The sequence below is a fragment of the Ursus arctos genome, unplaced genomic scaffold (assembly GCF_023065955.2).
Source record: "Ursus arctos isolate Adak ecotype North America unplaced genomic scaffold, UrsArc2.0 scaffold_7, whole genome shotgun sequence".
In the NCBI taxonomy this organism is placed as follows: Eukaryota; Metazoa; Chordata; class Mammalia; order Carnivora; family Ursidae; genus Ursus; species Ursus arctos.
This window is the reverse complement of record NW_026623089.1, coordinates 67,551,009-67,574,186: the sequence shown is the minus strand read 5'-3', so window position 1 is coordinate 67,574,186 and position 23,178 is coordinate 67,551,009. Positions and strand designations below refer to the sequence as shown.

Sequence of the window (23,178 nt, the reverse complement as noted above, 5' to 3'; positions counted from 1 at the left end):
CAGGAAGAGGGTGGTATAGGAGGGACATCTGGTCCCCCTCCACTAGCGCCTAATGCCAAAAGTCTCTGTGACCATGTCATAATTGTTACTTCCCAACTCAATGCTGGAGTTTAGGCCAGGGGTGGGGTGAGGGGTGATGGCAGGTGCAGATCCCCTGGCAGTTCCGGATTTCAAGTTTGGGAAGCCACACTGACTGGATCGTTCATAGCCAGCAAAGCCAGGATCAACCTGATGGTATTTGATCTCACAAGAGCAGGGCTGGCCACAGTGTTCCAGCCATGTTGCTTAGGGTACAGGGGTCACAGGTCCAACAGCTCTGGGCAAGTAACTGATACAGAAGAGGCTGGGAATCAGTGGAGTCAGTCCCTGGAGAAAGGGTCTGGTATGGACTATGTGAGGAGTTGTGTTCAGGGCAAGACAAATTAGGACTCAGACTCCCCCTCTGTGAGCATGGATTCCACCCCGAGGGTGAAGGCTTGCAGAGCCAATAGTGAAGTCAAGCACAGGCAGCTGGAGGTAGAATGCAGGCTGCATTTGGTCCTCACTCAACGGTAACCAGCCAGGACCATAATATGGGACATTCCTTGTTCAGAGGACTCAGCTTCACCTGAAGTCTTGCCCACTCCACAGGAAGCAGGCAGTTGGGCCCAAAAACAAAAGAAATGGATAGAAAAACCACTCTGACACAGCAAGAGACCCGTAGTCTATGAGTCAGTGCTGATTTAGGCATCAGGGGTTAGTTCAAGCACATGACCCCAGAAATAAGACTATTTCAGATGCTACCCAAAAATGGGGAAAAATTGCCAGGCCAATTCTCATTGCCTTGGAGCCTGAGCCAGAACAGAAGTGCAGGAGCTCAGCAGATGTGGGCAGGTGGGGATCAAGCCATCACCAGGGGAACACCGGGCTCATCAGTTGCCAAGGGAGTATTCAACTCCAAGAACAAAGCATTCAGAAATGAAACAAGAAAGCTGGGGCCTCGGCAGGGAGGCCACCCGGAGGAGGAAAGCGTGGTCCTGGTAAGCTGACAACACGTGGTATCATCTAACTGGTGTAAAAATTGGGCACAGACACTCAATCTGGACTCAGAAGGCTAAGCCCATGCTACCTAAAAACAAATCTTATCATTAAAAAGGAAGAAAGAAAAAAACACGTAAGAGATAAACTGCAATCATGTGGTCAGCCCCACAAGCCCGGAGCAGAAAGCCTGTGAAGCACAGCCTGGCAAGAGAGAGAGAGACCATCGAGAAGCAGAAATCAAAATGAAGTCTGAAGGTGAGGATTCTACTGGACATGAAAAAGATGTGAAGGACACAGTGAAAGCAATTTCAAACCTCACGGCAGACCCAGAGACTATGGAAACTGACACCTGCAGCAGACAGGTCTGCCTACAAAGGCTGTAATTTTGGGTGGACCATCAGGCAAAGAGGGGAGATTAAAGCACGGTTGGCCAACCACGATAGAACCCAGCAACAGGAAGGGACCACCAGCCACAAATCACTTAAACCCAACTGCAGTTGACCCTTGAACAACATGAGGGTGAGGGGCACTGAGCCCCTGTGCACTCGAAAATCCACGTATAACTGTTGACTTCCCAAAACCTTCACTACTACTAGCCTACTGTTGACCAGAAGCCTTACCAATCACATGAAAAGTCGTTAACACGTTTGGTGTGATATATGTGTTCGATGGTGGATTCTTACAATAAAGCTGAAGAAAATATTATCAAGAAAATCATAAGAAAAAATACATTTAGGGGCGCCTGGGTGGCTCAGTCAGTGAAGCATCTGCCTTCGGCTCAGGTCATGATCCCAGGGTCCTGGATTGAGCCCTGCTTTGGGCTCCCTGCTCAGAGGGGAGTCTGTTTCTCCCTCTTCCCCTGCAGCTCCCCTGCTTGTGCTCTCTCTCTCTCTCTGTCTCAAATAAAGAAATAAAATCTTCAAAAAAAAAAAAAAGAAAAGAAAAAAGAAAAAATACATTTATAGTACTATATGTATTTATCCAAAAAATCTGTGGTAACTGGACCCACACAATTCAAACTCATGCTGTTCAAGGGGCCTCTGAATATTTCTGCACAAATGGCCCAATTCTGGTCAAAGAGAGAACCACCTCACAACTGTGGGCAGAAGGGTGTGTTCGCTGTTGGCACAGCTCTGAGGTAATATGAGAAGCGGGACAGAGTGATTGTGTTCTCCCTCTGCCTGACTAGGTCTCCTCTCTCTAGAAAGACCTGGAACTTTCTATTCTTCTCTTACCCCTCCCAAGTTCTGCCCTCAGAACCTGCCAAAACTCTGAGGAGAAAATGACAACTAATCAGCAACCCTCTGCCAAGCAATTCCAGCCCAATCCAAAGGGAATCCGTGACTCTAGACTCTCAGGGAAGATAGCAAGGCTCTGGGTTCACTGCACCAACGGGGGGAATCAGCTCTGAAGCCCCCCTGAGGGGGCGGGCCCAGCCCCCACCCTACCCCCAACAGCCAGCCTCCCCAGCAGCAAGAGGAAGAAAAATGCTGGATACGCATCGCAAAATTTGAGATTTAGGTTTATTCTCAGAAACCGGATTACTGGAGCTAAATTAAAGCCACAAAATGCTAAAGATAAGATAACTCTGAGAAAAATATTTATTCTTTAAAATATAATCCAAATCAATTTTTAAAATAAGTCATTTCACTGCTTATAAAGACCACCAGGCATATCCCACGTTTATGGAGGAAGGACAGTGGCATAATAATCTAGGGGAAGAAAACATTAATTGCTAATCTTTAAAATCAGAGTTTGTAATAAATTAATATGACAGCAAAAATGAAAACATGTCCATCATTCTTGTTTGTCCTCTTTAACAAGTTTTTGTAGCCCTTTTGGTGCTGCCAATTTCCCTAGCTTCTAACATGTGACAGGTCCATGCTGCTACTGAGCAAGCTGGAGCTCTGTGGGGCCTGAGGGAGCCACAGCTGGCCAACACCCCCTGGTCCAGCAGTGTTCCCACCATGGGTTCAAGATCAACAGAGAACTCGGGCCCTCAGAGCAGCAGGTTGCAAAAGACCAGCACAAGTTGGCCAACTGCTGAGCACAAGCTGGTTAGATACAGGGCAGGATCGTTACCCAGGGATCAGCAGGTGAGTTATAGGGAAAGGAAGGGGAACATGGTTGTCTTCTGCCTAGCCGGTCTAAGAAAGGACTTTCAAACTGCAATCGTCGGTCAATGTTTTATTCTGACCATAACGCTAGGTCTATGGAGCCCCAGGTACTTTTCAGGCTGGCTCTTGCCAATGGGAGGAGGAGGGATAGTCCTGCCCCTTTAGTGGTAAGAGCGTATGTCTTTGACACCATGGCGTCTTGGGAATGATGTTCCCACAGCAAAATGGCGGCCAGGTGTTCAAACCTCATCTTCTGTGCGTTCCCCACATTCCTTCTCTTCTTCCCATCCCCTTGCAGAAACACACATGCCCAGATTCCCAGAACCTCTGGGCCTCCTACACCCACTGTGTGCGACTTGCGTAGTGCCCCCTAGAGGTGGTTCCTTTTCTAACTTTTTCCTATTTGAAAGTCAGCCCTGCGGTCAGCTTGTCAGAGGCCAGCTCTCCTCCAGAAACCAAGGACACAGGACGGATTTCAGATTTCACCCACGAAATATAGTGACAGCTGAATAAGGCAGGACCCCCTCACGAATGAAGCCCCAAACCATTTCATCTCAAGTTCTCTATGAAAAGACTTGAACACTGAAAATTTTCAGGCCTCTGGTTTGCACAGTTCTTGTCAGGGGCATTTTGGACCTTTTTCACTCCACACTGGAGACAACTAGCAATTCTGCTTCTGAGTTAAGAAGTGTCTATGAAAATGAGATTCTCACTCATGGTCATGCACCTTGTAGACATGTGCTCCATTCAGGCCCAACCATCTGCTTACTTCACTACTTGTCAGTCACTACCCCTCCTCCCTCACTCATTCATCCCACCAGCCTGATATCCATGAGTATTCGGCATCCTAGGTCCTTCTAGATCCTTCAAGATCAGTCCTCTCTCTACTAACCTAAAGGACATCCCATCAGAAATCCAACACTACTGCTCCCTCCTTCCCTTCAGGGAAGGGGTGGGGGTGGCAGTATATACCTCAGCTCTTGTCCTAATTATTTACCAGCCCCCATATTTTCCTTTACTGGTTTCAAAAATGTATGACTGCTAGCCCTTGCTAAAGACCCTGGATGTGATTTCACGTTATTATCTTCTTCCCCTCTCTTGCAAAGAGAACAAAAAATAAAAGTTTGACTAGGCTAACAGCTGCGTGAGATGCTTGGCGAGAGGCTGACCTAAGCCTGGCCAGGAGCCGGGGACAGCCAGGAGCACTCACCTTGGAGCTCCTGTCAAAAAAAGAAGGAGAAAAGAGGGGCGCCTGGGTGGCACAGCGGTTAAGCGTCTGCCTTCGGCTCAGGGTGTGATCCCAGCGTTATGGGATCGAGCCCCACATCAGGCTCCTCTGCTATGAGCCTGCTTCTTCCTCTCCCACTCCCCCTGCTTGTGTTCCCTCTCTCGCTAGCTGTTTCTATCTCTGCCAAATAAATAAATGAAATCTAAAAAAAAAAAAAAAAAGAAGAAGGAGAAAGAGGTAAAAATGCAGGAACTGGGACAGGGAATCAGAGCAGCAGGAGGAGAATGACGTGTGGGGGGCCAGGTGCTAACTAGGGCTCCCCCCATGCCCACCCCTGAGGCCCAAGCTGTGTATATGTGGCTTTTTCAAAAGTGGAGATAACTATTTTTTATTCCTCCAGAGATGAGTGTCCTTTGAGGGGTTTTTTGGGGTTGTTTTTTTTTCCTGCCTGCCAGCCAGCGAAACAGGAGCTTTAAAGCTCACTCAGTACCAAAACCCACTCATTGCCAAACAAATGGAATATTCACATTATTAGCACAGGAATGCTCAAGGGAAGGCAGGGGCTTTCTCCCCTCCCTTCCCCAGAGTGGGGTTTCTGCGCACTTTCTAGAGACAACCTTCACCCCAAGAACGACTCAAGGCTCCGTGGATTAAAAAGAGTGTGTCCTTGTATTAAGCCAAACACAGTGTTCTGATTGTTTCCTAACCAGGGGTCCCAGTTCATCAGTTTATACTCATTTACAAGGACTTTGCATTTTTTTCCTAACCAAATAGAAGTGTATGGAAAGATCTGTTCTCTGTACCAGCACAGTAGGAGACAAAAGCGGCCGACTGATGGGGACACAACAATACCATATGGGCTGTGGGGCTGGGAGCCGGAGCCTCGTCTTCTCTCAAGGCTTGAAAATGATTCCTCCTGTCCTGCACGCTCCGGACGGTTCACTAGCAGCCTAACTACTCAAAAGCATCTCTCCGTCTGACAGGAACGCTCCCAGGGCTTGAAGAGGCGCTCTCCTGGGGACTTGGCTACTCCCTCTATTATTTCCTTAAACAGTCCCAGCATGGAGTTGCAGGAGCCCTTACACAAAGCAGCCCCAGCTATTCCGCGCTGCCGGTCTTTATCGGAAGCAAAATAGGTGTTATCAGTCGAATATTAAACAATTGCTTTCTTTAAATCTGTCTCCCTTCCCATCACACTTCGGAATGGCAGTGTGATAGCTAACCATACATATGAATAAGGAATGAAAGATAAAAAAGCGGATTTAAATAAAATATCCTTCATTACCGTGCTGAATTCTATCTACTGCTAAGAAGACAGCCATCTGGAGCATTATAGCAAGGTGGGTTTTAAGAAGGCACACGCACTCCGTAATGTAATACAGAGCCAGAGATGTGAAAGCAGGCCAGAAGACTGGTGATATTATCAAAGAGGACTGTGATCGTGTTGATTTATCTGTTATTTTTACTCTGAATTTTACAGGAATAATGACTGGTTAACCCAAGTTGATAAATGAAGTCTCAGAAATGCCATATTTCTTCTGAAGTTTGTCCAGGGAAGCGGTGCCCTTCCCAGGCACAGAGGATGCGCAGACCTTAGGCTTTGCCACAGCGCCCTCTTGTGTCCAAAGAACCACAACGACGCTCTTCCCTAACCCCCCTCCCTAAGAAACCCTATTATTACTTTAATTACAGATTAATTACATCCTTTCATCAAGGTTAGAAGAAGATTCCATACAAAGCATGACAGCTAGAGAGTAGAAGACATGCTTTGTGCTTTTTTCTTCTTATTGTGACATCATTTCTTTTCAATGCTTTTTCACGTTAGTGGTTGAGAGAAGTGGGCTCTGGGGTCAGATGCTCGGTGTTCAAGTGACCGATCTCTGGCGTACAGACTGTCCTTGGACAAGTTACCAGCGTCTCTGTGTCCAGTACCTGCCTCCTACGACACCTGCCACAGTAAAGGCAAAGGACATTGAAAGTGCCTGGAACCCTATTAAAAAGGTTAGCTATTGGTTATCGTTGTCGTTACTTATAAATAAATCAGAGAATTATATTTGTGCTTCAAGTGACTTTGGAGAGAAGTAAGTCCAATCTCCTCATTTTGCAGGAGAGAAATCTCCAGTTCTCAGGAGCAAAGTGACCTGCCACCCATTTTATGGCAGAGCCGGAACAAGAATTTAGTCTTCTGGTCCTAGAAGATCTGAGCCTTGGTCTCCCCATAGAATGGCTCCTTAGAAAGTGCCCCTTTTGCTCAGAGTGCTCAGGGCAGGCACTGCTGGAGCAGGGTCCTGGAGCCATGTGCAACCTGTAGGATCAGTACTGAGCCTCACTCAAATACTGGGCAAGGCTCTGGGCACAGGAGTAATGGGTAAGCCCTGTCCACCTTTTATGAAGATAGTACCAGGGTGATGAGATCCATCATCGAATATGGAGAGAACTGGGAACTACAGTCTACCCAGAAGTACTGGCCTCACACACTTTCAGGAAGCCTAAGAGGACCACGCACAAAACATTACAATCTAATGCTTATAAATCTGTTTCCAGAGTACTAGATTTCCAACCCTCCACGTCTTCTAAGGTAATATCTGACTCCAACAGGCAAGGTCCCAGAGAGCCCTGTATGAATGTGGAACTCACTTCTCTCAGGGAAAGTTTCTGCTCATCTTGTTCTTAAAGAAGATACTACACTACAAAAGGACATTTATATGTGGTACCAAGAATAGGTAAATTCACAGAGACAGAAAGTGGGACAGAGTTTGCCAGAGGCTGGGGACAGGGGAATGGGGAGTTAATGTTTAATGTGTATAGCCAATATTACCAAGGAAATAAATGCCAATCTGCAGATTGGTAAGTTCTTATCCTTTTAAATCACAACCTAATGTTTATTTTATTGGAGTAAAGATTACTATATCTTGGATTAAGACTCATAATACCACAGACTTGAGATAACACAACCTCCCCTCGAGTGAACCTCTGGGATTTCTTAGCTCCCTTTTGATTTTCTAAGAGACCTAATGCTGATGTATAATCAAACATGTATAAACACAATTACTAGTTGATGTATTTGGCAGTTTGGGGCAAACATGGAGAGTGGCCATTAATGAAAGTTACTAGAACTCTCTTCCAAGGCAAAGATGTGTGAACTTCAAATTTCAAATATTAGCCTATGGCCAATACCAGATACACCAAGTCAGCATGTTTTTAGGAAAAGATGAACCAAGGTGGGAAGACGGGTTGTTGACACAGCTCACCCACTCACTAGCGGCAGGGACTGGCCAAGTAGCATGACTTCCCTGGGCCTCACCTTGCTCTTCTCTATGACAGACTTGCTGGGTGGTCCCTAAACGCTTTCAGTCATCATCCTATGATCTGGGCCGAAAATTGGTCTTGAGTCTTCCATGGCCATAGTGCAGGGTACTCTCCACAGCTACATAAGTGAAAAACTTCCAAAAAGGATCCAACTGTACTAAGGTTGCAGTATCACGCACCAAATTTAAAAAAAAAATTCTTCCTTCTCTTTATGGAATAATCTACAGAATGAAAGATTGAATATAGGATTTCACATATCAAAACAGAAAGTTGGAGGAACGATGTACACGATTTTTGTTTAAGATAGTCTTCTTACCACCCACCATTCTTTCTAAACACTCAGGCATGCAGTCCAGTGCCACAGAAAACGGTGTTGCAACCCCTCAGGTTTTCGGATAGTAACAATATGCAGAAAATAGAGGCAACTCCAGGGAGCGTTACAAATGGAAAGCCAAGACTTTCACAAAATCCAGACTAGAAAGCAAGAGCATGATGCGGGGGGGGGAAGAATGAACAATGCTAAAATTTCTACCTGCTTTCATCTGAAATTTTCCCCTCAGAAATCAGATAATGGGGGCTCCTGGGTGGCTCGGTCAGTTAAAGATCTGACTCTTAATTTCAGCTCAGGTCAGGATCTCAGGGTCGTGAGATTGAGCCCCACATCGGGCTCTGCACTGGGCGTGGAGCCTGCTTGGGATTCTCTCTCCCCCTCCCTCCGCCCTTCCCCACCCACCCCCCACCCCCAGCTCCCACGCACACACGCTCTCTCTCTAAAAAAATTAAAAATAAAATAAATGGGTTTTTGGGGGGCACCTGGGTGGCACAGCGGTTAAGCGTCTGCCTTCGGCTCAGGGCATGATTCCGGCGTTGTGGGATCGAGCCCCACATCAGGCTCCTCCACTATGAGCCTGCTTCTTCCTCTCCCACTCCCCCTGCTTGTGTTCCCTCTCTCGCTGGCTGTCTCTATCTCTGTCAAATAAATAAATAAAATCTTTTAAAAAGTTTTTTTTTAAAGAAATCAGATTAATGAAAAATCATGAGGATCATTTTAGAAGCATGCTGAGTTGCATATGCTTTGTATCGTTAATTTGGTATGACGACAGCTATGTTTAAGTTCAGATGTTCATATATTGCTGGCCGGTTCTACTCTGCAAAGAGATGCATGAAAAAGATCTTCATTAAAAAGTATCTACAGTACAAGCCATCGCAGCCCTTTTGTACAGACAGACACCAAAGCTGAATTCCCCTACGCGAGAGCAAGGGGCAGTCTTCTCTTTGGGGGCACGGTGATTTCCCCAAGGAAAGGAAGAACTGAATCCCCTCTTTGATTCCGAGCTTCCTCTCATGGATTTCTGATCCAGCACAGTTCCTTCCCTCCCCACCATCCCTCAGGGGACTAGAAGTACACTAGTCATCGGCGGCAGCTTCCTTTTATTCTCACAGAGAGTAGAGACAAGGGACTCATTACCCTACTTTCTTAAAAAGTTCAGGACAAAGAAACAAATGAACTCGTCTAAGGATTCTGGTATTGGAAAGAAGTTGTGATCCGCCTCTTGACGGTTTTATGAGTTTAATCTACACAAAGGGTCTGAAGAAAACCATATTGTCTTATTAAAATGGAATGGTTCAAATCTATCTGAATTCGACCTGAAACTATACTTTTGTTAAAAGAATGTTTTATAAACTATGTCAATCATAACCAAATATTTTATAACTGAATTTTTATTAGTCCAATATTTCTGTGTCAGTGAAGCGACAGGCCCCGAGGAGACATCATTACCAACTTTGTATGTGCTGCTCCTTGACGCTTCTCTTCAAGCTAATGAAGATATGTTTATTTATTATCCTTTATCAAAACGGGATGACCAACTTTGTCATATGGAAACCATATGCATCTTTTGGAGTCCGGCAAAACTGGTTCAAATGCCAGCTCCGTCACTCATGTGCTGTGTGAACGTGGGCACGTGGGCACGTTGTACCTACGTAAACCTCCATCGCAGCAAACCGCATACGTTAGTGTCTGTTTTCAAGGAGAAGCAAACTACATACTGTGAATACAGGACTCCCAGCTGGGCCCAGCACACAGCAAGGCCCCAGTAAGTGGCAGTTGCTGCCATCATCATTCCACATTCCTAGTCATTCTGAGACGATCCTATCTGTGTTATGAAAATATTGCCAGGCTAGGTGTTTTTCCCGAATGCAACAAAAATCTCCAAATATTTTCTGGGTCATGCAAAGTGGCTCGGGGACAATGTATTGAGTCTCTATCAGGAAACAGGAACGAAGAAGTCCCACGGTCCCTGCTTCTATAACACGGTTGTTATAGTAAGGGTTGCCTGAATACTGCCATCAAGTAATAAAATAGTATCAAGCAATCATACCTAAAACACTCAGTGTGAAGACAAAATGATGTCCAAAGATCAGAGAGGACGAAATTCACCAAGCTTTCTTATAAGCAGGCTATTATCTGTGAAGGGTATTCTCAAATAACTGAAAATGGATAATCTACTAAAACAATGGAACACGAAATAATCATTTCTAAGTCATTTCTATGAGGTGCACCTCTTTAGAGTTCAAATACGACACCATGAAGGAATCCTCATGATGGGAAGCCGTTGCCATGAGGGACAAAAGCACGGTGAATGCTCAGCTCAAAGTCAGGATCCCACCCCCGCCTGCCTTCTCACAGCTGCCAGAGCTCCTTCCGGTCCTTTGGGGTCAGATTCCTCCCGTCTACTGCGCTGACACTACAAGGCTACCTTGTGAATCAGAAATGAAATCACGATTCTAACTGATGATAAATCATGATTGTCTGTAAATTCATTGAACTGCTGTAAATCATGGTGTTTTAGAGCCAACTCATACTACCCAGCGAGAGAGGCAATTCATAAATCTTCAAGAATTTTTAAAGCTACCTGTTAAACCACAGGTAGCTTGAAATCAACCCCAGTGGGAGTACTTACACCATGGAAATGGGCAGACATTGCAAATCGGTGCTTTTTTCCTTTTTTTCTGGAGAGCTGGTTATTAAACATGTACCAACACACCACAGGTTCTAGGTAATACCATAAACACACAACATTTCCTAAGCTGACAGACGAGTGAACAATAAGTTCAGGGAAAAGGAATCTATCGTGAGGTGCCACATCTCAATCAGATTCTTAAAGAAGCATGGCATTCAGAGAGAATGGACATGGGGTAGCACACAATTAGACATGTTAAATCAAAACATGAGAAAAAATACTTTAGAAGCAATGCAAGTAATATGAGAGCATGCTACAAGATAAAAATGGAAAAATAACACAAGTTATGGCGATCTTTTATACCTCCTGTGGTCTGAATTTGATTTTTTTTTAATTTTTTTAAAGATTTATTTTATAATTTTTTAATGATTTTTTATTATATTATGTTAGTCACCATACAGTACATCCCTGGTTTCCGATGTAAGGCTCGATGATTCATTAGTTGCGTATAACACCGAGTGCACCATGCAATACGTGCCCTCCTTACTACCCATCACCGGTCTATCCCATTCCCCCACCCCTCTCCCCTCTGAGGCCCTCAGTTTGTTTCTCGGAGTCCATAGTCTCTCATTGTTCATTCCCCCTTCTGATTACCCCCCCTTTCTTTAAGAACTAGGAAGATCGGTAGGGGAAGAAAGGGATAAAGATTTTATTTTTTAAGTAATCTCTACATCCAACGGGGCTTGAACTCACAACCCGAGATCAGGAGTCACACGCAGTACAGACTGAGCCAGCTAGGCGCCCTGGTCTGAGGCCGATGAGTGGCATCTTCAAGCTGCATAATCATTAAAGATCGACCAAAATGTAAGGCAAGTTAAAAAAAAAAAATAGGTAAATGTTACTCAAGATTTAGAGCCTGTTGTTATAAAACCATAGGGAGAAATACAAAGAAGTAAATAATAGGCTTTGGGAACAACTCAGTAGGGACGCCCTCTCTGGGAAAGAAGCTTCCAAAGCAACAACAGAAAACTTGTCAAAAACAATGTCAGAAAAGGCTCTTAAAGAAGCCAAAAATGTAAGAAACATTCCACCTGAAGGACAATCTCATCGTGGATCTTCGTCAGACAGATAACCAGTCTACACCCTGAAGGATCTCCATGCATACAGGGGCTTCCCCAGAGAGCCCGAATAAAACCCCTGCTGCTGGTGTTGGGGGTTAGCACTTAATGTGCTGACATGAAGAGGAACAGAGGAAATACAGGTGCAGACTTTCTTAACGTACAAAAAGCAGGGGAAAGATTGTTTTCACTAGTATCATTCAAAGGCAAAAATGCCCTTTGGAAAATGTTGACGAGGAACAGACCGTCTTCAGATGCTTGGTCCAAGAATGACATCTGGATTTCTGCCAGACTCATCCTGCATCCAGCCGTCTGCCCCATCACGGGGGCCAGACTTTGATCCCACCAGCTCTGCACCAGGCGTGGGTGACTCCAGCATCTATGTCATACAGCAGGAAACTGTCTACAATTGGAAAGATTTGCCCAATTCAAGGAATGAACAAGTGGGAAATAGGGGGTAGAGAAATAACTTTCATCTGAGTCAAATTTTAGTTTTTATAAGTACACACGAAGACAACAAAAATGAGGGAGGAGAGGAACATAAAATGCTTGGTAGTGATAAGTCTGAAGATAAAGGTGAGTTTACTGTCGTCAGTGGGCAAAATGGAATGAGCAACTAGAGCTTTGGAGTAACTAGAAAAATCAATCAGATGCCAGAGTCCTTGAAGTTTTAGTATCCCTATGGATTAATTTGCAATAAAAATGTAAACTATTTAAAACCAGTTAGGTCTATAAACATGAAATAGTCAGGAAGGGGGGAAAAAAACCTGCCACCTTTCTTAATGTAAGCACTTACATTCAGGTTCTCTAAGAATCTTTTCTGTCATTGTTTTTGACGATTTCTTAAAGACACCACTACATTGCACCCTTGGTTTCCAGATTTCTGTAGCACAGATAGAACATGGCTCCCTAAATCCAGGTGAAAGACACAATTTCTGAAATTTCCTTCATCGAAACACAATTTCCTTCATCACCAACTCTTTTACAGGTGATAAAAGCAGGAGATCACCTTGCCGTAGGATCCCACATGCACTCTGACCGAAGTACCATTTACTGTTGGGACACTAGATGGCCAGAAGGAGGGAGAATCCCCAGCTCACAGCCCCTCTGGATCCCCAGGCTTTGCTGAACTCAGAATTGGAAGGAGAGCCCCTGCTTCCTGCCTCCCCGGTACTCAGAGAGCCCCACCATCTGATGGTGCTTCTTGTTTCTTAAGAAGAAAAAAAACTCAATCAAATGCAAAAGAAAAGACAAATAAGAGGTATGCAAAGATCTGCTTTCAGAGCAAGCCAAGAGAGATTTTAATGCAACAACAAAAGATTCTGAAGTTGGCATAACATGGAGAAACACAGAAAAGAAATACAGCAGGATAGACAGACTTAGGTAATTGATAAAGAAACAAGCGGAAATATTCATATACACACAGGGCACTAGGCAAAAGTCTTGGACGAAAGAATTGTAAACAGAAGGTTGTTTTCAAGCTGAAATTTCTGAAGAATGCTGGTCTCCAGCATGTGTCTGGTAAAGAGATGCAGCTTCCAGAGTTGAGATGGTGAGCTCAGACACCATTCCCCAGGGTCACTCGGCAGTGGGTTACAAGAGTTACAGAATGTGTTTTAAAATAGAAAGTGATTTCTGGACTTTGAAGGCTTTTCCTGAAAACCGCTGACTGATCAATGCCATGTGTCAAGGTCACCCTGCAGCCCATCAGTGTCTTATGTCCAGGGCTCCCTTGCAGACATTTCCACTTTCCCCAGATACCAGGCACGAGAACATCCGAGGAACCGCGCAGGAGGCATGAAAATACCAACAAGGCCAGCAGAGAGTCGGGCGGTGCCTGCAGTATTCTCCAGAGAACTTGAACACGAGGAGGAAACTCAGACTTTGAAGCATGTTTCTTTTTTTGAAAATAAATAGAAAAAGGCAAACGACAGGAATTGGCTCCGAATTCTAGCCTTCAGTTGAACAACAAAAAGCCGACCGACACGGTGAGCGAGTGCAATGGTAAGCAGCAAGGCCGGGAAAGAACAGAGAGGAGGCAGGGAGGCCGGCTGCAAACAGCCCAGCACGGCGACGGGACGCAGGTCACCAGCGAAGCGAGCACAGCACAGCAACTGCACTGAAATCAGGACGTGGCCCTCTTCCCAAGACTTAATATTCAAATAGAGCCCTAAGGAAATTAACGGGATTTACCCATCTGAGGTTTGGTGATCAGCTATAAATTAATTATAAACTAGCTCAACATTAGAGTCACCTGGAGAGCTCTGAACAAAACTCCGAGTCCCACCACCAGCCCGAAGCCACAGCGCAAGAGGCCGCGGCGACCCATGGCCCAGGCCCGATGTCCTGGAACAACACAGGAGCATCTGCTAGGCTCTTTTACGGGGCAACCGAATTATTGATTGTTCGCAAGATCATGTTCTTTTCATTTTTTGTTGGAACAACTGAATTGGCACAAATGGTTGTTTGCGTTGAGGTTCCGTAGGTGCAATCTAAAATCGCTGTGCTCCCGCTAGGCCACTGGAATGCACTTCTCCCCCGGGGTCTGTCCTGGGGACCCGCTGCAGGTCACGCCTCCAAGCACAAGAGGACGAACCGGCAGCAGGAACACAGCTAAGCGGGCAGCTGACATTCTCTCTGCTCAGGGGCCGCAGGACGAATCTGACTTCAAGGTGAGGGGTGGCAGGTGCCGGGCACTCAGGCTCCTCTCCGTCTACCTTTTAGAGAGTGCTTGGAAGCCACAAGCACAGAAAGGACCAGCATTCTTGGACGTGAGGGCCACCCGCCCAGCAGCCCTGTCTCCGCCTCAGTGTGGCAGAGCTCTGACCATGAGAAATCGCTGCGGCATTCAGGCTGTGCCCATTCACCAGAAGAGAGTGGGCAGACTGCTGATGACTTCCACATTCTAGCTCACAGTTCTAGGTTACTGTTGGCCCGTGGTAGCCGTAAACTCACAGCATCACCAGAAACCACTGCCGGGGTCCTTGTGGAAGATCCCGTCCAAACCCTTACTCTTGCTGTGAGAAGACCCAGGCCCAGAGGCTGAAACCCCATGGCCGGTGCTACTCAGCTGGTTAGGGTTGCAGCACAAGACCCACATGTCGTGGTTCCCCCACTGGGGGCCCCTCCACACCTCAGGGGAATCGACACCAGGCACTCCCCTCTCCCAGTAGTGGATTCAGCAACAATCATCCAGGAAATCAAATGTAAAATTTTACAATCAATTAAGTAAACCATAGTTTTCCCATGTTGGACAGGCCATGAGGCTAGCATGACTCATTTGGTCAGCAAATCGTAGAATAGTAGGAGTGCCATTTTCATTTCTGAGGCGGACTGTGCTTGAAAGGCTGTGGCTGACAGCGGAGTCCCTGGGTCAGGGAATGCAGCTCGGCGAGGGCATATAAAGGGGAACACCCTGTCTTCAGCTCCCCGCTGAGCAGAACTGGGAACCTCTATCACAACCTGCTTAGCAGGTGTGGACGGCTCCCCGGGGTCGTGTCTACTTGAAGACCCCGCTGCCTCTGTGGGCAGGTGTCCAGTGAGAAGGTCATGCCCCCGAGCACAAAAGAATGAACCTGCAGCAGGAACACGGGAGGAAATCGATGCATGGGAACTAACTGGGCATACGCTAGCCAAAAGAACATATAAGTAAACCATTATTAAAATAATGAAGGAAGATGTCCTCAAAGTTATTTGAAAAACTGACTTTGAAACAGCCTCTGCATTATCCACAGCACTGGAATCAGTAACCCAGAGAAGCACAGGGGAATGCATAGCAAGGAGAGGGATGGTGAACGGTCCCCATGCTCCCAGACTTGTCGCCGTTTTCCTCCCTCCCTTTTCATGCCCCCGAGTTTCCCTCCTGCCTTTTACCCTCCCACATGATAGGACTCCTAGAATTTCAATACACTGTGGCACATAAATATGGGATCCAGCTAAGAGCGCATAAAGGTCACCCTCCAAATGGAGCACCCCACCTCCCACCTGATAATTCTAACAGCTAATGAACTGTTCAGGCTCACACAGCTCGACAAACATTTGCATGAATTTATGTTCTCTGAAGCCTTCAACGCGCATGCTGAAAGCAAAAACAAAGCTTTAAGTGCAGTAGTTGGATAATCACAAAGAGTTATAGCCTAGGTTCGCGGCGCTCACATTCTAAGGGCAAGTTCAAGATTTGAATGTAAACAGTAGGGCGGCCATTTGATTTGGATATTACATCAAACTAACGGCTGACCTAGCAATGAGGATCTCTTCAAGAATGTGCATGTGAACGTGGCCACTGAACAAAGATGCAGCCAGGGTTTTTCAGACTTTGAATCAAGTTCCAAACTGGAATCTCACTTTTGTGGGCTGTGAAATGGATCAAAGAAAAAGAAGGAAAAGAGGCACTTTTCCATAAAATAACCTTGTAGCTAGCAAAATAAATCATAGTTAGGAAATAGAGCGCATACAAGGGTTTGGCTTAAGGATAGGAATAACACCTCAATTTTACTCCTATCCCTGACCCCTCCCTCCAGGACATGTGGCTTAAGGGTTACACTCCGAATACAAGAGGGAGCGCTTAATGGAGAGCAGAAGGACAAGGGGAATTTTCAAGTTTGAGGGAAGATCGTTTTCATGAAAATTAAGTTGAATTGCTTGTATCAAGTGAGGAACATTTTATCACTCTGGGTGAAATCGCTCAAGCTCATTTATAGAAAAGCACTATTTAAATATAAGGCATTCTTCTGTGATTCTTTACACTCTAGTACAAAATTAATGAAGAAGCCTAGGATAAGGTATAAGGTTTCAGAAGTGCTATTCACCAACTGAAGAATTTGTTAAAGAAACTGTCTTGACATTGAAAACCATAATTGTCCCCAACATTAAAAAAAAAAAAAAAACCCACTCAGGAAATGCCTTTCCTTATCTAGAAAATTTCCTCAGAGTCTTCTATTACATACACCAAGTATGTGGTACACCTCACACCACAAGGAGTTATGGAAACTACTTTGAAGTCTAGGATGCAAAGCTAAACGTAAGAAAATATAAGACAGTCCTGCAAAGATTCACAAAAAGATGAAAAGCTAAGGGCAGGAGGGGCACATGAAAATTCTCAATTGCAACCAGGTTAGAAGTTTCACATGTATTAGTCTGCATGTTACATAAGAGAATGACATACATGTAGTAGTATGACCTCACAGATATGCCACAGAACATGTAATACGGGTATTAGTGGGTGTATATGCTAGGAGCTACACACAGAGTTCACAATCTAACAAGCATTGTCCCAAAAGTTTTACACATTTTATATTATCCCATCTATTATAGTCTATTTTATCATCCATACTGCCTCAGTTACCCCTCTCAATGACTATACCAGGACCTGCCCCCATGTTATAGGGGAGGAATCTGAGGCTCAGAGAGAAGGAAGTTGGATGACTGAGACACCATCAAATGACCAGTGGGAGGCTAGCCAGGATCAAATCTCACGCGGGTCCACCAGGCAACAAAGCCCGTGCAGAAGCTGACCTCATGCAGTGTCTTTCTTAGCTCCTGGGCTGGTTGTCACCCAGGGTAATGATCTCCCTGGAGGCTCCTCGGGACCCCACGTCCAGCCCCGCCACCACCACCACCACCACCACCACCACCACCATGAGGCTTGCCACGCCAAACACGTGGATCGGTAGTGTGGCCCTTTCTCTGGGGTGTGGCTACACTCCTCCCAACCCTCTGCAATAGACAGCAGATTATTATTGCCCAGTTAGCTGTAAAGGAGGTTGTGAAAGGAGGCCTCTCGAGTCTCATCAGAGCACTGGGCCCTCCAAACTTCACGCTTTACCATAAAAATCAGGGCCCCAGGCAAGGAAGACACAGACCCATCACCGAGCCAGGACAGGGTAGCCCATCTTCAGCCCACCAGCTCTTTGTGACCGGTCCCTTGTCACTCAACCACCTTTAAAATAAGAAGTTTGTGTCTGTTCCCTCTCCACCCTCTGAGTTCAGAGGTATTTCAATACTAGTGTTTGATTATTTTGTCTCTGACAAATATTTTTGTCACCCATCTTTTTCCCAAGGACAGCAGCATTTTATTAGAGAAGTCTAAATACCTCCAGAAAGAATGCTAAAGGCAAATACCAGCAAAGATGTCTACCACAGCTTTCATGCATCCCCAAACAGCATTACTTTTAAAAGCAGAAAGGAGTGGAATTAATTTGGCTCTGTTTAAAGATCAAATCCAGAGGGCATTCTCCAGCGAACTACAGTCTAATCTCTCGGAGTTGCTGTAAGGTCAAATATTGGGCCCAAATCCAAAACTATCTGGTATAATCCCTTGTCATTTAAGATGGGATTTGCACAGTGGAGAAACTTAAATTTAGTTACAATTCAATTTCCCTTTCACATTAAAAAAAAAAAATGTCTCTGACTTCTTTCCACTCGTTGTGATCTGCAGTCAGACAAATGCATGATCCCCATTACCCATGACCATCCCAGATGGGAGACAGAACAGGCGGCTGTCTTTATTTTGACCAAGCAAGGGGCTAAATTCAGCCCCAGACGCTAACACCAGATTAGGCCAAGAGGAACCTAAATTGGAATACAAATATGACTTAAGTTCAAGCTCAAGTCTAAAGCCTAAGGACTTAGAATTAGCCCCTCTTGCCCATCCTACCCGAGGAGCGTATCACTTCCCCAAACATCAGAATGTGAATGCCTTCCAAAATATTAGAAAAATTAATAATGACACTAATTTTTTTTGTTGAAGTGAATGCATATAAGGAAGATGCATATAAAAGCTGCTTATGTTTTTATACCTTTGAACCCTTGCTGTACTCATCCCTGTACCTGGTGCTATGGTCCCTTCGCTTATGCGAGAAAAGTGAAACCAATGAATAGCTTTTTAGCACCTTCCAAATCCAAAACCTCAGCTAAATAAAGCTCAGAAATAAAAATTCAGAACAATTGAATAAATGATCAATCCCAGAGGTAACTTTCAGATATAGTGAAATGGGATGTCCCTGGTCTATTCCAGAAGAAAGGTAAAATAATTTTATTTAATTATTTTTTTTTTGTCAGTCAAAAAAAGGTCTACCCCTTCCTAGCTGTCAGATCTTGAGTAGCCTTCCTAAGCCTCATTTTTCATGACCATAAACAGGAATAACAGCCCTGCCTCCTTCATCCCGCTGCTGCTACCACACCAGTAGACTGTTCTGGGCAAGCCACACACCCTAGAGGAAACAGTCTCCTCCCAAGCACACTTTCCAACACAGGAGGACGCGGTGGGCCCCTGGAAATCCCTTCATTTTTTTCCTCCACAACTGTCCTTAATCAGTCTTTTCTCGGGTTAACACTGTGTTCCTCCCTCTTCAAATACAATATCCTGATTTTATATTCTAAGCCTTTTGTAAATGGGGGCTCAGAAGACCAGGGGATTCCACTCTCCCCAGATGCTGGTCTGAAGCAGCGTGTGTCCCTCCACCGCACCCTGATTCCCCTCTCAGCCTGGCCGGCACTCAGTGCTCCTCTTCTTGCACGCTCTCCCTCCCCCACATCCTTCAAAACCTATAAAATGGGTATAACTGGGCTGGGGGAGACTTTCTTCTTTCCGCTTTGCAGTTCCATTGGAGGTAGAAAACGGTCATGTTTCTGCCCACTTCGAAGGCGGGTGATGTCTCCTCAGCCCGGGATTGGTGACGTGAGGGACAAGACTTAGTTGCTTGCTGCTTGGGGCTGACCCCGTTTCATGCCAGGCTTTGCAGCATACTCAACTTCCTGGATGTGAGAGGAAGCTCAGTCAGCAAGGCTAGCCCTCTGTGCGTTCACAGCTACCCAAGGACACCGAGTCAAGAGAAGTGAATTGGCCACTCAGGAGACTTGTGAATATAAAAGTAGAAAACACCCATATTGCATTGTCCTAGAAAAATACTATTCAGGGCCACCTGTGTAGCTCAGTCAGTTGAGCGTCTGACTCTTGGTTTTGGCTCAGGTCACGATCTCAGGGTCGTGAGATTGAGCCCCAGTTGGGGGGACGGGGCATTCTGCTTGGGATTCTCTCCCTCTGCCCCTCCCCCTGCTTGTGTGCTCTCTCTCTCTCTCTAAAGTAAATAAATAAATCTTTTTAAAAAAAAAAAAAGAAAAATACTATTCAGAAATACACTCAGAGGCTCTTGTAATCCAAAATACCATAGACCCATAGAATACTTAGGTAACAACTATGAAATGTAAATACTAAAGTACATGGGAGATGCAAAAACAGCACCCAGTAGTCTTGCCCTGTGAAAAGCAGGGCCCCTTGGAAAGTCGGGGGACACGCAGACCGCACCAGACATGTTCTGCTGGGAAGCAATGTTTGCCCTTGCTGTGACCTTCACACACCACCAGTGCCGGTTTCCCTGTGAGGGTGTCTGAGATGACGAGGTGACAGTGAGAGCTTAAGGAAATCTAAAATTAAAACAATGGGCTATTTGTGGCTCCCCTCCTACAGATGACTGACTGAAATGGAGCAAAAAGCCAGGGCTTCACATTTTCACAAAAGAAAAAGACATCAGAACAATTCAAAATAAAAAAATAAACCAAACATGCTCCTTTTAAATAGATGTTTCCCTACTTTTACCACATTTAAAACAATTCTGGTATACTCCTCTTTTACAACTTCATAAAAGCGAGTGTAAGCTCTTTTTCTTTCTTTTTTGCATTTTTGCTCTTTTTTAACGAGTGACAGTGTGGCTTCTATCCATCTAGTACCGATATCCCTACCATTTATTTTGGTCCACCTGTCACCAACCACAGTTACGTCAGCGATTCCCTGCTAGGGTCAGAGCAGAGGTTCTATTTTGTTTTTGCACAATCCTAGAAGGTTTTCATCACCCCAAAGACACACGAGAGAAATTTGTGATTTACTGGAATTTCAAACAACTCAAGTCGGAACTTGTTTGGGACGTGCATTTCACAGACAGGCAAGTCTTTCAAAAGGCAACAGATTTACTTGATGGCAAACTCTGGCATCCTTCCTGACTCCCTAAGGGCTGTCTGTCATAGAATCATACGTAATGCCTCCGTCTGTCCCTTGATTTAGCCATCAGTGATGCCAGTGGAGACAAGATAAACATGGCAGCAGGGAAGGCACCTCCACTGCGTTCAAGCACCTGACGGTTATCCCTAGATTCCTCCCACCGCCTTCCGTGCCCTGCCTGGAACACACAGCATGCACGAACAACTCTCACTCTTAGCAAACTGCCAGAGTCCTCTCTGATGGGGGGCCTGGCCCTCCCACGGGCATTTACTCTTTCATAGAAAAATACCATAAATCAAAATTAATCAAGACAGAGAGAGCTCCAGCCCCCAGAGTTTTGGTGATCTTCAACCCCTTACTGAGCATTGGGAAAGGTCTTTTGGTACAGAGGCTGCCCCCATGCTTCTCCCAAATTCTATTTCACTCAAACTGCACCAAAGCAATAATAATTGAGCATCACAGAGAATAGAATGGAAAATAAAACTCAGACCTTGCTCTTAAATAGCCTACAGCCTATTAGAAGAAAACTGCGTACGTGCCCATGAGAATGTGAACTTAGTACCTGAAGAGAAGATGGATGGGCTGCAGTGGTTAAAGGTACTATTATATTCAAGATCAAAAAAGGACCTTGAGCCCTGTGCAAGCTCGCAGTTAACTACCTACCTACCTGGTCTTTGGCTCAAAAGTGTACATCTGGGAAGAACTTAAGTGATTATTTGACAGCAAAGTGCTATGAGCAATGAGCACACACACATCATCATCTCATCAATTACCATCATCATCATCATCGTCGTCGTCATCATCGTCAGAGCCCGGCAGGTTGTTGACTTGACATTTAGGGCTTGGCTAACCTCTCTGAGCATGTTTCCTTCTCCTTGAAATGAGGACACGACTCCAACCTGGAGGTTGTTGTGAGAAGTAGGTATAACACGCATCAAGAGCCCGGCCGGCTGTATGTGTTGACGGGTGGTATCTGCTGCTGTCTAGACCAGGTTCCTCGGAAGTGGCCACTGAAGATCAGGAGAGGTTAAATGGAACTTTTAGAAGTCGCATATGTCATTTGGGGACAAACTAGGATATAAACCCAGGTCTTTTGATGACAGGCCCTTGCAGGAGATTCTCTCCGATCCTGCAGACAGACCATCCAGCACGCACACCAGAGCCCCACTGTGCAAAGGAAGGGTGTGAGGGCCAGCAACAGCAGGATCACCTGGAAGCTGCTAGAAGTGCAGACTCTAGGCCCTCCTACACCCTCCCGAATCAGAAGCAGCATTTTAGCGAGCTCACCAGGTGACTGACACACACTGAAGTTTGAGAAGCACTGCCTTAGGGGATCTTCAAAAGACGGTCCGCTCTTATCACTTAAGTACTCACTCCTGTATTCATTGTTTCACCCTGCAAACATTTACAGCAGGCCTGCTCTGTGTGCCAGACACTGCAGGGTATGAAAACAACCTATGCCCTGTATCACAGAATACAGACGAGCGCCCGTAGTTCAACGCTGCCCAAAATTTGACCCAAGACACCAGGCATGATAGGAAAGGGGCAGGGGAGGACCGGGGCATTTGTACACATCTCCGAGTCACACTTGTGTACAAAAATGTCACCTGCTGGTTAAAATAATCATGATCACAGAAGGCAAATCACCTAAGTCAGACCAGCCCCGGTGTTCTCTCTCCCAGGAGTGGGAACTGAGGCAAGCTGCCCACCCAAGATGGGTCTCATCTGAAAAAAGTGAACTCAGACTTTAAGAACTCCTAGATTCAGCCCAGCTTTCTTAGTTTTTTCTGGACTTATCTGATTTTATTCATTTATTCAGCACACATCTGAGCGATACTATCTTCTGGGGACAGTGCGGGTGCTGGGAACACACCGGAGACAAGGTAAATGAGGTCCTATAAGCCGGTGGTAAGTGTTCCGGCACCAACAGAAGCAGGTAATGAGATCATGTGCGAGCGGGTCAGGGAGGCCTCTGGGAGGAGCAGGATTTAAGACCAGACCTAAATTGCCAAAACACAGACCTGTGTACAATTGAGGGGGATCCAGTTCTGGACGACAGAATAAACCCCAAAGGCACGAACAAGCTCGGGAGAAACGTGGGGAGCAGTCTAACAGCCAGGGAGGGCCCCCCGGCTGCACGAAGCTGGGCAGCCAAGGTAAGGAGCTGGATGATTTCCTGTATGTGACTGGAAGCCAAGAGTGCAGGCAGTGATCTGATTTTAAATTCTCTTACTATAGAATGTAGAACGGAGTCACCTGTTACGGCCTGAACTGTTGACCCTCTACCCCCAGGTTCGTATGTTGAAGTCCCAACCTCCCATACTCAGAACGTGACTGCATTTAGAGACAGGGTCTTTAGAGTGGTCATTAAGAATAAATAAGGTCATTGGGGTGGGCCCTGATCCAATAGGACTGGTGTCTGTATAAG

General features: G+C 45.6%; 1 protein-coding gene across 5 annotated transcripts in view; it reads right to left on the bottom strand.

Moving 5' to 3' along the window:
• The window catches only part of DISC1 (DISC1 scaffold protein), a 373,181-nt gene that overhangs the window by 153,646 nt on the left and 196,357 nt on the right, over window positions 1-23,178 (bottom strand). The window contains exon 10 of one of the 5 annotated variants that reach the window (XM_044386066.3): window positions 19,901-21,760. The exons of the other annotated variants lie outside the window; for them this stretch is intronic. Coding sequence (XP_044242001.2) covers window positions 21,597-21,760 — 164 coding nt within the window. The 3' untranslated portion in view covers window positions 19,901-21,596. Of the gene's footprint in view, window positions 1-19,900; window positions 21,761-23,178 lie in introns of those variants that run through there. 5 annotated transcript variants of the gene reach the window in all.